Source organism: Helicoverpa armigera, chromosome 5 (assembly GCF_030705265.1).
Source record: "Helicoverpa armigera isolate CAAS_96S chromosome 5, ASM3070526v1, whole genome shotgun sequence".
NCBI lineage: Eukaryota > Metazoa > Arthropoda > Insecta > Lepidoptera > Noctuidae > Helicoverpa > Helicoverpa armigera.
Window position 1 is genome coordinate 8,307,183 of NC_087124.1, and position 17,248 is coordinate 8,324,430.

The following is a 17,248-nucleotide window of genomic DNA, read 5'->3' on the forward strand; positions in this document are numbered from 1 at the left end:
ACTCACGATGTATGATTTTTTTTTTACTGATTGTAACTTTACAAAATGCATGAGTCTAACAGGCGCTACGCGTCGTGTTTGCCCATTGAAAAATAACTGTTTGGAATAATAATAAATACTGACATAGTCGAGATACATATGGGTAGACGAACCTACACAATGGACGCTAATAATGCCTACCTTCTAAATATTGAATTAATCTCATTTTCTTTATGAAAAATTGGTTAAAAATACTCCAATATTAATTAATCCAGACGCAGAAATAATCCCACAGCTGATCCTAAAGCCAAACAAACCAACCGTTGTTATACGACAATTTATTGTTCGGTTGACATCAGCAATTAAACAGTTTAACTAATATACTGGGGTACCAGACATTAGTAAGAGTGAGACGAATATATCTCTCACTCTAAATGTTTGTTGCGAGCTAGACGATGACTATGATCTTGAAATTATAAATTACAGAGCAGAATTGATCCAATAGACACTACGGCTTAAATCATACGTATTAAAATGTATATTATTTACTCGTTTTTATTAAAAAAATACAAACTCGATAAGGCAATTAATTCATAAAAAATAAAGTGCAAAACAATTCTCTCCATCTCTATATTTTTCGGGGAAAAAATTATAGATAAACGTAATTTAGTTAAGTTATCAATATTTGACCTATGTGCTCCAATAATCCATTCCGTTGATATGAAAATATGTACAAAATATTTAAATTGGAAATGCAGACAAGGATTGAGTTATAATGCGGGAATGTGTAGATAACTTTCATTTGACTGCTTCACGAATCAAAGGAAACTTGTTTGGGTACAAGATGGTATATTGTCTCATTGAACTGTGACTTAATTCGTCTCTGTACCCACCGCATTATAATTGACTAAATACCATTGCGATGAAGAATTTCGTCATGTACGGACGATACATTAAATTTTTGATCGTGTTTTTATAAAACATTCGTAAAAAAGAGACCGATACCATCATGAGTAACATTGACAAGTAAGCAAATAGTTCCTTATCATTTATCAGTTGAAATCGTGGGAATTCGATCTAGTGTTAAATCGTTCTCGGTTAAAAAGAGGCAGACTCTCAAATGTTGTGTATAAATTGTTCTATAGTGGTTTCTATATCTTTGTTGTGATTCTCGCTAGCCATTGTTTGGCCTCAGTTAATTAACGCAATGGCTTCCAGGATCGCACCTAGGGGTGGCATTAAGATAAGTGACGGCAGTCTCTCTGATACTCAAACGTATTCTGAAGTAAAGTCAGACTACGGGATCCCGTATGCACCTTGGCTTAGACACAGGTAAATATTGTAAATAAACACTTACATTGAATGTGGTTGGGTGTTATTTTTTGACATGAGTGATGATTCGTAACCAGCTAAATTATAACTGTATGTTATATATTTTTGTTGTGACAGTAAGTGTACAAAATTATTACTTTTTGTGTCATTATCATTTCCTTCATCATTCTTGTATGCTTATTTTGTGTGTCATTATATATTTTTTGTATATTTTTATGTGTCGTACAATGGGTCTTGGGCTAAACATTGTCTTTCAAAGAATTATGATGATAAAACATCTCATCATTCAAAGATCTCCCCCAGTTTCTATAAATTCATAAATTCTTATTTATGACACGCAAAACTCTTCTATCATAATCACATGCTTATTTCAGCCCTATTTTCAATGGCCAGTTGTAGGATGCGTCAGTTTATTTTATTTGAATATTGTTTTTCGTATTTTTCTTTTGGAATTATAGTTATAAATGGATTCAGGAGTATTCTATGTGAGATTTGTACAGCTGGCCATTATGTTCCGTCATCACTCTTCCCCTTTTCAGCAACACATATTCGGCGAGTGGTCGCCTGTCCGAGGGCGAGTCGATGGAGTCGCTCACTTCGCTGCACTCGGCGCAGGCGCACAACCATACCTCCTCCCCTAACTCACACCACCGCAGCTCACTCACACACAATAAGCTCATCATGCACCGAGACGCACAGGGCTCCAGGTTAAACAGGAGCAACAGCATTAGGTGGGTCCCCCAAATATCTATTCATTTTTACACAAATTACAAAACAATGCACTATGGGGTTTCGCCTTTGTAATTTTGTTATAAATCTTAATTCAACATATTTACATTAATATCACAAATAAAAAAGATAACACGATCTATTCATATAAATCAATTCCTGAAGATTTAAATTTCGTCCAATTACTTATGTATCAATATTTACTTATTTGTATACTGGTGGTGGTATTTACAGTGACAATAATGACCTACTTAATTTCCTTATTCAAATACTGTTATCATAAGTCCACACATTCAATTGAAAATGGGTTGATTAATTAACATAACATGCTATAATTTAGCTTTACTTTCCTTCTCATCAACTATCATGCTTATATTTACATGGTATGTCCTAAATATTCATTACCTAATGCTTATCTACTGTTTACTATATTTCGTATTGTTGTGTAATGTGTTTACTTATATCTATATTCTAAGGTAGGTGGTTATTATGACAATGTCTTGACTCTTGGTTAAATTTTTAGCTATCTCAGAGATAGGACGTTTCCAAGGTATGCCACTCGGTTGGAAGTTTGTTCATGTTTTGGCTTCAAAGTGGCACGCTTCATTTGAACAAATAAACATTTGCATGATTTGACAAAGGCACGGCTTCTGTTGTTCTATTTTACAATTCATTTACGCTACTGTAAATGCTCATTTTTACAATTATTTTTAAATGTTTCCAATCACGTTCTAGGGTGCAAAAAATTTCGTACACAGTACTTCAGAAATTACACAATTTTCATTTATGCAATTTGAACCACTCATTAAATTTCATGCAGTGACTTCAATTTCTTACATCATCATCATCGGCTTTAGAATCGTCCCACTACAAGGACATCAAGAAGGATTGAGCGTTTACTTAACACCTTACGCAAAAATAACTTTGAAAAGTTACAATAAGAACACCATTGAGCTAGTACTTAATCTCAAGCTATACTGAGCATTTGTAAAATCGAAATTTGGAAGCAAATATGTATAAAAAACTATGTCAACGGGCTTTTGTCTGAAGCTGCTGCAAATCTGTATGTATACAGCTGTGCCATGTTGTACTGTGCGCTACGCCGAGGGCTTTCACGATGCATTGAGTTATGTGTAAAAAGCTTGGAATGATTGAGACACGTTCAGTAAATTAATTAAAGATAATTAAGTAAAATGTGAAGACAGCGAAAACCTACACCCCGAAGACATTTATTCATTTATTTTTGCAAAAAGAACAGGTGTCCTGTTTGCATTTAGTACCCAGAACGGCTTGTTAGTGATTAATTCAGCCAACATACACATTCATTAATGAACTTGGGATACATTCATCAATTGACAAACGTAATCTTATCTGCATTCCATTCATTCCTCGCTCAAAGCACTAATTACCAGCCAATGTCACACAAAATGTGCTTCATCGTAGATTGTGAAGACTTTGATCTTTTTCCAAAAGTAAATTCAAATGGTTTTGCAGGTCCACTAAATCGGAGAAGCTTTACCCCTCAATGCTGCAAAGATCCTCTGAGAGTGATTACGAGCCGTATTATTGTTTACCCGTGCAATATGGACCACCTGGACAAGGTAACACTTTTATCTGTTCTTAGTTCTTAAACAAATCATGCCATAATGTGCTATCTGTTTCATAAACACCTCATGACTAATGGTTTTATTGATTGTTGTGTTCTATCGATTTTACTACATCTAGCCTAGAGACTGTTACATCATTCATCACATGAACTCTGGAACACATAAATGTCAGCTGCCTGACTGTTTTTAATATTGATGGGCCTTGGAATGTCGTTACATATTCACTACTGCACGTGGCTTTGAGCGACGTCCAATGCGTATCATGTTCTATACATTCTCGCATAATTAATCTTAATCAGTGCAAACACTACAATTAGTGTCCAAGTCTGTTGTATTGTCTCATCTACAAACAAACCGATCTCTACTTGCAATGAACGATACAAAATCATAACAAAAACAGTGCTAACACCTTTGTACTAAAATGATATCATACGGTAAACATCTTCTTTCAAGCCATTGTGATTGTTACTATACATCGTTACTACACCTAATTTTAGTTTCGGAATAAAATTCAGAAGATTTTGGAGGACTACTTCATGCAGTTTACTATGTCGGCACTAAAAAGATTAAGCAGAACTTTCTTTGGTTACTATTATTTTATTACTTAATTCTCTGGCTTAAAGGTGTTTAGGTGCTTACCAATAATTGTTTGTGTGACGCAGGTCTGAACTACGGCGTATCGGAGCCCCCGTCGCCGTCTCCGAGATCAGCGTTGAGTCCGACGCACCAGCCCGGCAATGTGATGCACACGCCAAGACATTCACATCATTATCCTAAGAAAAACGATGATGGTAAGTAAACTCACTGTAAATGGGTGAATATCATTCATCAAAACTGTTGTTTATTTTTAAGTTCAAGTAACATTAATTTATTTAAATTATTTGGTAATGACAATAGTGTCTGTCGGTCTATTTTAACACGTAGAGAAAGTGAGCATGCTAATGACCATAACTTTATAGTGGCTCTTTGTGAATAAAAGGGGATCTACATATAGCTGCGTGAGGTTAGTTTAATAATTTCCATTCTCATAAACGCAAACTTCAATAATACACATGAAATCTATCTTTTGTCTCTACTTGTAAAGAAAGAAGCACACTATTACGCAATAAGTATTTTTTACTCCTATACTTTAATTAGGCTGTTCCATATAACGGGTAGTTTGGTATCGTCCGGTCATTGCTATCATTTATTCGAAGCAGATGTCCGCGGCATAATGTCGCAACCGCAAACATGTGGCTTGCATCGGAGACAGTTCAACATAAAACATTTATTTACGGTAAATGTTTGGGATTATTGCGTCGCAGATACGATGGGAAACGCTGATATTGGTAGCACTTAATTTCTCCCGTTCTGAGATTTGGGAAACCATAAGAGCACGTTTTGCATACATGATTGCGTAAAATAAATTTTATGCTATTAGATTCGTTTCAACGCCGAAAATAAATCGTAACAAAAACGAGTTTTCTATTGCATTGCATCATATTATAAATCTAAAAAGGGTGTAAGTAAATTCGAAAGTATAAGGAATAAGTATTAACATAGCTCTCAAAACCAAACATTTCTGAATGATTACTTATATACAATTTCTAATCAATATAATTTCGTATAATTTATGCTATATTTGTTTGTCTGTTAGTGCACGGTTCAACCGCTTCCTTGGTGTCGACGGCATCATCACTGGCTGCTGGCGCAGGCTCGGAAGAGAGGCAAGCACATGAGGTAAATTAGTATAACATTTTAAACAGACTACATCTAGCAATGCAGCAATAACAAGTACCTAGTTTGTAGATAATACTCTTTAGAATAAAGTTAAGGATAAGAGAGCAACAGGAAAGCTGATGAATTTTGCTAATTGAAAAATCTTGCCTTCTTTACTTCATAGTCAGGTACATTTCCTTAAATAAAGTACATACTAATTAAAAGTGTTATACTGTTAGTAAGCTATGATTCTCATACGAGTTTTTGTTTTAGGTTCGAAAATTGAGGAGGGAACTAGCGGACGCCAAAGAGAAAGTACACACCCTGACGACGCAGCTTACAACTAATGTAAGTAATTATATAAATTTTCGTGTTTTTATTCTTTCATAATTTTGATGCTTTGTTTAATTGCGTTAAACATCAGAAAATAACCAAGATATTGAATGTAGTTAATTGTTTAATTAATTATGCACAGTAGAGTCATATCGTCGTGTGTGTTCTCTCAATAATTCATTAAAATGCAGTTATGACCATAAACTTTAATTGACTCTCATATATTATGTATTTGTAGGGTAATAATAATATATTCAAGGTATAAGTGAGTTTCTCATTTACATTCTTTCTTCACTCTGTTGTTTTGATCGTGAAAGCAACCCACTATCGGTAACCGTAACCTGAGATTGTTTTGTAACTATTCTTTGAATGACTTCTAATAAATAGGCTGTCACATTGAGTTTGCTACCACACCTACACCATTGAAACACGATATTATCATCGTAGACAAAATAATGACTACTCGGCACCTTGTAAAGCTATCTCAATGATGACATGCTCACTGATGCTTAGCTGCCCAACTTGTTTATGTAGTCACAACGTAATTCACACCGATCCAATTTTGTGGTCATCATATTTCATAACACTGCGGTTGACTTCAGATCTCCCTAAGTTCTCATTCGTACTTTCACTTCATGGTCTTGTTACCCGGGGTTAAACATTGATATTCACCAACCAAGCCTTTTTATGTCTATTCTTGTCAGAGCGTAACATTTGGATATCGATACCGATAACCCATCGGTTATCTCAGCCCTTTTGGAACCATTTTAAGAAAGTTGAGATGGAATGTCACAAGTTAGGGGTCAGTAAATAATATCAGAGGTCCGTGCGGCCGTGAGACGCCCGTTCGACCGTTTCCTCCCATATCGGGCGCTAAGAATGCATGCCAAATGCCAACTGCCACTGCCGCTATCTGCTGTAACATACGATGTCCAAGTCAAACGCGAGTAGGTTACACGTCTATTATAGATTATTCGAAGCAAAAATAAACAAATACCTCCTCTTGTCTAAAAATGTGTCAGAAAATACGACATACCTCAAGATAAATAATAATACCAAACTCTCAAGTTAAAAGTTAAGAATTTCTATTGAAATAATCGCTTTTCTTTCACATCATGATCGCTCCATGACAAACCGCCTATAAACGCGAACGAATATGGCGAATGACAACTTTGAACTTGGTGCTGACGATGTAGTTCGGATAAAATCTGTTCGTTTTATAGTTGCAACTGGCGACCATTATTGTGCTACATTTTTTAAAGGCTGGTTTTTCTACTAGGTTTTAACCTACCTAATTTCGTGATAGTCTGGTTATTCTACTGGCTTATAGGGTCTCACTTTGGTTGTATATATACAACCAAAGTATTGTTGTTATGTATAATTACTAATTCATGTTGTAATAGTGCAGTATCACTATAATTATGCTTGAAATTCTCTCGTTACACATATTTCAAATATTAAGAAGTGCACTCATTAGCATGACATGTTTATCAGTAAGCTTATCTATAAAGCTGTCATAGTAATAATCTTGACGATGATAGGAATGTAATTGACATATCAATTAGCTTCTTGCACCCTATTACTTTATTAACTAGTTACATTGACTTTTAGAGAGTAGGTAATATTAGGTTAATAGAATGAATTTTAATAAATTAATGTAGTGTTAATACTTATTCGTATAGTTTTTTTTTTATTTGAGTGTTGTACGTACCTGAATCATAATTAATATATTTTTTATTGACGAATTTATTACGAGCATAAAACTGTTGGCTTTGGCAATTTACTCGTGCGATGGAAATACATACATTTTTAATTACATCCTGCTTGGTCGATTATCATAAAACATATTTAATGAGAACGAACAACAATACGTTCTCGATTTAAATTTTGTGACTGATTGATTCTTCAAATAAATCTCGATATTATACCACACTTATTTAGCGAAAGCCAGACGAATTAATGAATTTTATTTGCTCGAGGTTCAGACATATAACGGTTATCGGCCAGCGTCGCATTAATGTTCCTACATCTGTTAATTCGTCTGGACAAAGAAAAAGTGGACTTTTCAATGAGTGATTTTTTACGTTTCTAATTTACTGGTCACTAAAGCATCGCCGACATGCATAATTCAACACGAAAGCCACCAATGTTCTTGTGTCGCCATTGTGTAGTTTTGTACCAATTGTGTCGTGCGAGACTTGGCCACAGTGGATGATGTCGCGGCTCAATGCCATATCATTGACTTTGAATTACCTATACAATAAAAACTTAACGTCATGAAAGTGTCATTTGTAATTGAGAACGTTATTTCCTACAGTGCCTATTTCAGTATCCCAGCAGCATTAATGTCATTGCTATTGACATTAATTACCACACTTTAGAGTTGAGCAATGAGATTCTTTATCTCGACCGTTTTATATTAGAGTCAAAAGCACGACAATGTAGACGGTAACACTCGAGATCCCAATTGTATTCAATGGCGATTTAATTTGATGTATATGTCGCAGGGATATGATAAAAACGGGGATTTGATCAATTCCCTAAGGGATTTCATCAAATCACGGAGGATGGTAAAATAACAACACGATTTTATCTTTTCTCTAAACAAATCTAGTGAATTGAACAAATCCCTAAACTGGTTCAGTAAAATGACAAAAATAATTTTGCTTTGATATTTTAAAGGTTTATTTGGTAAGATATTGCATGTTACATAAATTGTCTTATAATTATTAAACGTTACTGCTGTTGGTTCTCCAAATATTAAATAAATAAATAAATATACCTACATAATTATGATAATCAGGTGTGTGTAATACAAGGAAATATTGATATTATGTAGGTATATCTTACCAAATAAACCTTCAAAATATCAAAGCAAAATTATTTTTGTAATTTCACTGAACCAGTTCAGGGATTTGTTCAATTCACTAGATTTGTTTAGAGAAAAGATAAAATCGTGTTGTTATTTTAACATCCTCCGTGATTTGATGAAATCTCTTAGGGAATTGATCAAATCCCCATTTTTATCATATCCCTGCGACATATAGATCGTTCTTGCCTTGCCTTCATGTATCGCAATTCACAGTTCAAGAGATGCCAACAATATTTTCTCATTCACTGAACAGTATGCATAGGCTTGTATTTTTTATTTTACTAGGTTTATTATGTTCATTAACGCAAGTACTACACGGTCTAATTGTTATGAGAAAAACAGATCATTTAACATATCGATATCATAACATTGAAATAACATAGAAACACACTTGGTACAAATGTTATTTGTATTAGTTTTGCTACCAACTTTACTTATGTAATTATGTTAATAATTAGGTGCCTAATAACTTTCGATTTACATGTTTCCATTGTTAACTGACGTCGTTTATTTTCGTCACTATGAAAATGTATTTTATTAGATGTTTAGGAATAATTAAATCGGAATATTAATCGTTGTTGGGCGTGACCAACAGTAGCTGTGTACTTATTTATTGGCACGTAGCCATTATAGTCAAAGAACATCGTTATTCGCTGTGCATTTCAAACTCGTCATATACAGCAGGATTATACACTTACAACTTCATCTACAGCGGTGAAATCCATTGCAGTTGGAGATAACCAGTCAAAATAGATTTTATGAACACAAAGCTAACAAAAAAAATTTGGTGGGTCCCCGAGAGTGACGTATAGTGTATTATGCGATTTCTTCTTAAGTTTTTGTTTCTCGAGTGCTGCTTGAGTATTTTATAGTTTACGTTTCATAGCCTTTTTTTCTCAGCACAACTCACACAAATTGGATACTTCGTCATAATTCTGATTTACCTGATTCTGATCCTAGTCAATTGCGCGAAGCGTGTCAATTTCTGCCCATATTTTTTAGTCGGTGTATTTATATGTATCATCTAGATTAGATCGCGGTATTGTCATATGTTTGCTTTTGTTAAATTTAAACATGTTTGTGTCGTAGTCGCCGCGTGCGCAGAGACGTTATCAAGTGTAACTCAAGCCCGTGGCCCATAAATCCTCAGAAGTGCCTGCCGCACTTGCGCAACAAGTGCCCCGCGTATTGTAGATAATGTGTGCGACCCGCCTGCTCTATCTTTTTATTTCCTTATCTTAACTCAATTTGTATAAAAAACCTGGACTGATTGTGAACAACATGATTGCGGAATTATTCAACGAAGTTCTGCAACTTAACATAAATACGGGAATAGTGTCCAGAATTTTACAAAACTTGTTTCCCCTATTTGCTGTCTCACACAATCGATGCAGCATTTAACACTATCGTGGTTGTTTCTCCACACCCTAAATAAAATATCCCTCGTCCCCATCCTGTCTGTAATCAATAGACCGTGTGTTACTGGTTTGATCAGTGATCCGGGTTCCTTGGGTTCCGTGACTCAGTTAAATTCAATGCAGTCGGTCACAAACATGGTACCATCAGTCAAGCCAGTGTAGACGGAGCCTCGTTTGAGTGCGGTCGCGCGCGTGTCGGCTCCACGCTTATATGCACGTTGATTTTACTACGGACCTTATAAACAAACTGTTGCTTTATGTTGTGAACTAGTGTAATGTGAGTGAATTGTGCTAAATGTTTGAAGAGTTTTAGTGCATTTTCTATGAGTCTTGGTACTTAAATATACTGGAGCGTTGTACTTTCAGTCATCTTTTGAACTCCATATGAGCAGAACACGTTTGATTATAGTTTGTTGTTTTTTAACAAGACATCCGGGTCCTACATTTATGAATCAGTTACTTATCCATATTTGATGGTTTTTTATTTGATTTGTCATTATAGTAATGATAGTCATTTACCAAACAATCAGCGATCAGAGTTGTAATGGAAATCATTGGCGGTTTTCACTTCTGTCTATGGTTTATCTATGTCTACTAATCTACACAAACATTTACATGATATTTAAAATAATACATTTAGGAAATATATTAAAGCTTCAATATTTAGCAAAACACTTGGTTAAGTTTAACTTTTTCATTATACCATGAGTCTTCTTGGGAGCAGGTAACTCCGTCCCTTTTTTACACTTCGTCAGTAAGAAAGCCCCTATTGAAAGATCCTGATTCTCGAGAACAATATCCCTTTGATGATTTTGTTTACGTCCACTATTATACTTGTCCTTGGCTAGTACCCGCAAAGTAACAACTAAAGCTTTACTTTAATGTTTGAGCATGAAATGAATTGTTTAGTTGGCTACTAATTTTAACTACAGCAACGTTAAACAAGATTTACAAGTCACAAGAAATTGTATTATTAGAGCCCGGCCAACATGGTATCGTTATGTTTCTCAAGAAATATTCATAAAGTGTGTATTGATGGCCATGAGACTTGTCAATTAGAAAGAGTTGCGTATGTCTCGACTAACGATAAAAGCTAACATCAAACGCGAACCGAAACTGTTTATAGACGATCTGGTTCTATTTGGGGTCAAACGTTTGATTCCCTCTCGTTTGATGTGTTTTACGGGGATATTATATCATGCAGTTTTAGTGCAGCGTTGAATGCACTTTTACGTACGAAATTAAAACAAACATAACAGTTTTGTTTTCTTGATAAAACTTATATGGAACCACTGAGTCTGTTTCTGAATTTACGGCCTGCACTGTCCAAATATTTGTTTTCGCTCATGACAAAAAACCAGTTAACAAATAGGTTACACATAACTGCACAAAATTTAACAAAGTCCTAATATTGAGCAATGACTCTTATTCTAATCTGACATAGATAAAACTTTATCATGCTTGTGTCATACACTCAGACCTACAACAAAAGTTTAAGTACAAATACATTAAATACTATAAATTATTACTTTATTGGTAGTATGCAAGCGACGGTCTTTGTTCTGTATATGGGAGGCTTTTAAACTTATATTGTTATTCCTGTTTGTTCTTAGAGTTTTTATGGTTACAATAAATCAATGTGGTATAAGTATTACACGTTAGCTGCGGTGGGCCTCCGGCCCTGAGGCACATATGTCACCGCAGGACAACGCTTCTCGTCCTATTTACGCAACTCCGTGGCTATCGCTTGCAGCATCCCTATGTAATCTAAACTAATCTATGCAAACATGTCTACCTCTTTTACTTTGTTCCACTTACCATATCAAACTATATGGTAACTGATAACGACTATGTTCTACTTCCAAGACTGACACGATATTTTCAAAGGAAAACACTTCTAATTGTTTAGTAGCAGTTTAGGTTTCTTGAGTATGAAGATAACATGTTTTGATCTTACGGAAGAATTTCACTCCAAGCAATTCTTTGTTTGTCTTCAACTTTTTCATTATTTTTTTTATATAAAGAAAACTCCTATCATTATTTATTGATTACGATTGATAAAATAATCAAAATATCTACTCAAAACTGCCGGCTATATCTTATCTACATTTAGTTATATGTGACTGAAAGGTGCGTGAAAAAGATACAATTTCTTGTTTATTTCTTCATTTAAAGGCAAGGACAGGACGGTTTTAGCTCGCAAATATAGAATGATTTATTCAAATATCGAATACAGAAAGCGGCACTCACTGCTGGCTACAGTTCGCTGTCTTCAATCAGCGAAGCGCCTCCTCGACACTGTCAATTGAGGTTAATTCGTATGGAGACTGGCCAGGGATCTCTTGATAGTGCCCCTACATTATTTATTTGTTCAATAAGCTAAATGGCCTAGTAAATAACCTTCGTATTACTAAACAAATTGTTATTTAATTCTTTCACTTTCTTCTCCTTTGATGGTTATAATAAGGAAATGGTATTTAGCATCATATTCTATACTGATAGTGATATTTTGCCAGAAGTTTCATATTATGTTCTTTTTACGAGCATCTATGTTAACATATAATTTTATGTGATACACAATTTGGGCGCATCGTAACTGAAAATAGTGTTTATAGAACAAAGACAACGAACTCGTAAAATGTACGTAAAATAACTTGAACTTGCCTACAGGTGTCTGCTTTTCAGCTACAGTTATAGACACGGTTAGTGTTGCTCAAATAAAGACTTTGCAATACAAAAAGTGAAGAAAGTTGCCTAATAAAGCTAGGAATTACAAACTATTACCTAATCAATGCAGACTAAGATTGAAAGTACGAAATCAGCTGTAACACCTAACTATCAAGAAATTACATCGGAAATACAAATCAAATTCTTACAAGTTATCGTTCACAGGAAGGAACATCCTATAAAAAAATGTAATTGACTGCTATTTAATTAATATCGTCCGCAATGGTTCAAAATGGTCTTAGTTAATCGCAGGCCACAGGAACTGGAAAGAAATCGTGTTTTTAGACGGTCATGTATACCCTATATCCTTTTGAAATGCAGTGTTTATGTGTTTTCGACACGTAACATTTGGTGCCAATAACATTTTATCACGCATTTGTTCCTGTTTGTTTCGATTGCTTAAATCAACATTATTACAATCTTATTAAAGGTGCTAGATACTTTGTACTCACAAACATTGAGAATTTATATAATTTTAATTAGTTTGTATAATCGTAATTAAATCGCAGCAACTAATGTCGTACACCAGGCTTTTATTAGGTTCTATAAATGTAAAGCATTCTTTAGAAGTAATTACTACAATAATGAAATGAAACTGTCAATTTGCAAACCGAATGTACCCTATTTGTTCTTAATTGCTACTACATTGTCATGAGTTGTGTATTTATTGAGCGTTTCTAACGTGCTGTTGTAATGTCGCTCGACGGACTGCGCAATATCTTTCGACCATTTAGAGATAATCGAAACTCGTTCTGAATACCGTAAAATATTATTTATCTCAAATACTTATACTTAGTTACCTGTACCATTTCACAAAAATCTCACCTATCACCAGCTTATTGTAACGGACTGTAATATCCACTTATGTAATTGATAGGCGTAGTCGTCTTAAATACTTATCATTATGTTATCCCACAAATATATTAATCTTAATCAGTCTAGGGATCCATAATCTTGAATGAATTGAGGTTTATATAACTTAACCCTCCGTGAGTAATGCTTTGCATATTCCAATATGTTATGACTGGTTTGAAGGCTTCGATCATTTCACCTCGACAGGGATTTTTATCAATGAATTACGTTCGTTAATACAAAACCCGTTCAGCGACAGTTGCGTCACCACCAACGGCCGCCGACCTTGACAGGAAGACTGCTACAATCTTCCAAAAAATAATACCTACTTGTAGTGTGACTTACACAAGATCTTCAATCATCCTTGACTAGTAAAAAATAACGTATTTTTCTAGACGTTAGTAAAACAGGTTTTTGTTAGCTCGTAACAAAATGTCATTATAGCAACACGCTCAGCTACTTCCCTAAGTGGTTTATCCGTTATCCTGTGTATAGAGTTCAGTAGCGAGCGCGGAAGGAAGCTCTACAAGACAGGATTGTACCGTATCTAGTCAGGAAGTACCCGTAACACCAGTCTACACGAAAGTGGATTAGCCAGGCTCAAGCTCAAGTTACACTTAAACTGTAAACATCTTTTTGCTTAAGCGACGGCATAATGTAAACACTATTTCTGCTTGAGAAACATTTATCGCAACTAGGTGGTCTGCTTGTCTCGACAAAAATATGGAGATAACATTGTCAACGAATGACCGGTAACCATGAGTCAACTGTAAGACTGACTGACCCTTTTTGTGCTTACCTTAATGACAGTAGTTTGGTTATCAGTAGACAATAATGTAAAATATGATAACGTGCTTGATTCACCTAACAATAATGACAATGCACAGTTGCTTTCTACATTGTAATCGATTTCGCTTCATCGTTTTTGTCGGATTCCCGTCACACTTGATTAATAACTGTAAGTAGTTATCATTAGCATGACAATAGCTGAGAATGGAGGTCGGAGGTCATGCTGGCGCCCTTAAAATCCAGTGCTGCGGTACCAAATGTAGTATACGTATGTACCTACCTATGTATGTAGGCTTACAGGAGAGGCAAACAATGCGCCCAACCCACGCAGTATATTTGCTTGTTATGGCCGTCGTCTGTGAAATTTGCTCTTGTATTACGTAGGCCCCTACCTAGCTACTTATTGTCGTGGTTAGCAACCATGCGTCCTGTAGGTAGGTACGTTTTTTACTGCTGATCAAGTAGGTACCTATATAACTTATATCGCATGGTAGGTATTATAAGATGGGATTTAATTTAATGGAATTTTATCTGGAAATTAAGCCGTTGTTGTTTTTAAATCACATGTTTATGATAATAAGATCTAAACTTGTCAATGGAATTTCGGATTCCTACCACATTACAATAACGTCAACGTTTCAGTATAATTTGCTCAAACGTTATCTTCTGTGATAAAACATCTAATTTTTGAACCGTTTCCTACGTTGTCATAGTCTTTGCGTTGTCACAACCTACTTTAGTGACTGGGTGCATACTTTACAATGATAGATTGCCGTGTTGTCGGCTTATTTAAGTTCCTTGACCGCGTTTTAAGAGCCTAATTAAAAAACTTACAGATGACTGCATGATGTCGATGTTCATTCCATTCTTGTAGGTAGATATCGAATGTCTTCCCATCAAGTATGCTCTTATAACGGCTTGCTACTGAGCCATGTGCACGACAGATGGGGAAGCATTGAGCCTTCAAACTGTTGCTTTAACGTTGGATCATTCCGAATAGGTACGGACGTTTGTGAAATGTTTTTATGACTTACAAAATTAGATATGATTACTTACTTCCTAGTCCGACAGTACTTAATTAGTAAATCGTTATATAATACAAGTACCTTCATATAGGTAATTTTATTCTAATCGAAGACAACAATATTTTCCTCATTATCTGAGGGAATTACCTACGTAGAGACACTAACGTGTTTAGAGGTCAAGTCTGGCATAATGATTACAAGACTTACTTGAGTCCGTTGAGATCATCACTATTAACACTATTGTCCTTTTTGCGCGTGATTTGCTCTAAGATTTATGGTATAAATGTTAATGTCTATTGAGCTTACGCGGTTGGAATATGACCTTTTAAAGGTTTTTTAGATTTATGCAAAACAATTTATTTGTATTCTTCCAATAGCAAAACTTTAACGTTCACACTTTTAGTACCTATTCGTCGATTGTTGTTATATAAGACCGGATTTTTATACAAAGTTTCCACAAAAACCTGTTCAACATACTTTCTATGTAACGTTTTTATTATGTTCAAATGTCATTTTACATGTGTAGATACTTCCTTAGTTTTCAATATTAATGTATTTACTACATCGCCTGAGGTTATCTTACGATTGCGAGTAGTGTCAGTGTAAGAGATAATGCTCTTATATTTTTAACATTAGAAAAAAATACTCGCTTATAACGAATAGTCGGTTGCTCCGGTTTAAAAATGTAGTTTTGTATGTGAAATTGCTCTAAATTACTGGTTGATTATGTTACGTAACAACCTGTGAGCTGACCCGAGAGGAACGGTTATTATTACTAAATAAGTGCCTGCAATAATGTTTTAGACAAAATTAGATTAGGTACCTACTCACTGCTTTGTTTTGATAGGTAGATATTTACTTGGCATCCAAGATTGAGTAAACAGTAGCAGTAGTAAACAGTAGCTTGCTTAGCTTTTATTGCTAACACATATCAGGCCGATTTGTATAATTATGTTTGTATTAAAAAAAACTTAGGAAAATTCTATTATTAATAGATATACGCGATAACTGTACATTTTCACAAAACTTGTTGAAGTCATCCCATCAATGTTTTCTTAAGATGCATTCACGGGTATCCAGTTCCTGCTGTTAACAATCATGATAGGAGTATTATTGCTTTTCTAAACAATCGATTCTCATATTCTGCCGGGGCGCCAATGAGACTCGCTGTATGAACCGTTAGGGCCACGATCTCATTGCCACACGTGTTTTCGTACCTTCGTAGTACCTATCTACTGTATCTGTGTAGTGTGGAAGGGAAAGTAGACATTATTATTGCTGACTTTTACATAAAAATATAAGCATATGCCCAATGGCAATATTATGTTGGAATGATTTATATGTCTATGGTACCTACTTGTTACTCCAAATTATACAACTCCCACAAACAGTCATTACCTGCTAAACAAAAACACCAATAGAGGTTAATTCTCGTGTGACAAAAGATGGCACACATGAATAGATATCGTCGATTTATGCTACCTATGCTAAATCGAAGCGGGTTGAAGGTACCGTTATCAGTAGAAAAATGCTACAATCACGACTATTGTTATGCAGTTGCATGGCAACGTTTATTTACAAACGTCAGTCAACGAGCACTGGGGCAGGGTTATTGAAATGTTACGAAATGACCATGAAATGAAAATAAGTATTGTGCTGAGCGCTGTTACTACGGCGTGCTACGGCCGCAGTAAGCAAAGGCTACACACCACAACAAACAGGTCGTTGATACGCGCACGAAAGACGTGCACCGCATTAGTGGAAAAGAGAAACACATATAAACAGTATGCTGTCCTTCTCTCCGGTGTACCTGGCAACGATTCTCAAAATTTTGATAAAGAAAGGATTAGCCTGTCCATTGTGCCGATGCCTTACGTAAATATTTTT

The 17,248-nt window shown here is 35.2% G+C and overlaps 1 protein-coding gene across 16 annotated transcripts in view; it reads left to right on the plus strand.

Annotated features, from left to right (window-relative positions):
- Positions 1-17,248, plus strand: part of Sick (sickie) — a 185,294-nt gene that overhangs the window by 149,599 nt on the left and 18,447 nt on the right. For 12 of the 16 annotated variants that reach the window (XM_064034576.1, XM_064034565.1, XM_064034566.1 and 9 more), the window contains 7 exons: positions 1,198-1,311; positions 1,851-2,042; positions 2,564-2,590; positions 3,535-3,641; positions 4,310-4,438; positions 5,284-5,366; positions 5,619-5,693. In XM_064034576.1, the coding sequence (XP_063890646.1) occupies positions 1,198-1,311; positions 1,851-2,042; positions 2,564-2,590; positions 3,535-3,641; positions 4,310-4,438; positions 5,284-5,366; positions 5,619-5,693 (727 nt within the window). The remainder of the gene's footprint in view (positions 1-1,197; positions 1,312-1,850; positions 2,043-2,563; positions 2,591-3,534; positions 3,642-4,309; positions 4,439-5,283; positions 5,367-5,618; positions 5,694-17,248) is intronic. The other 4 variants (XM_064034571.1, XM_064034572.1, XM_064034567.1 and 1 more) reach the window with 3 other exon arrangements.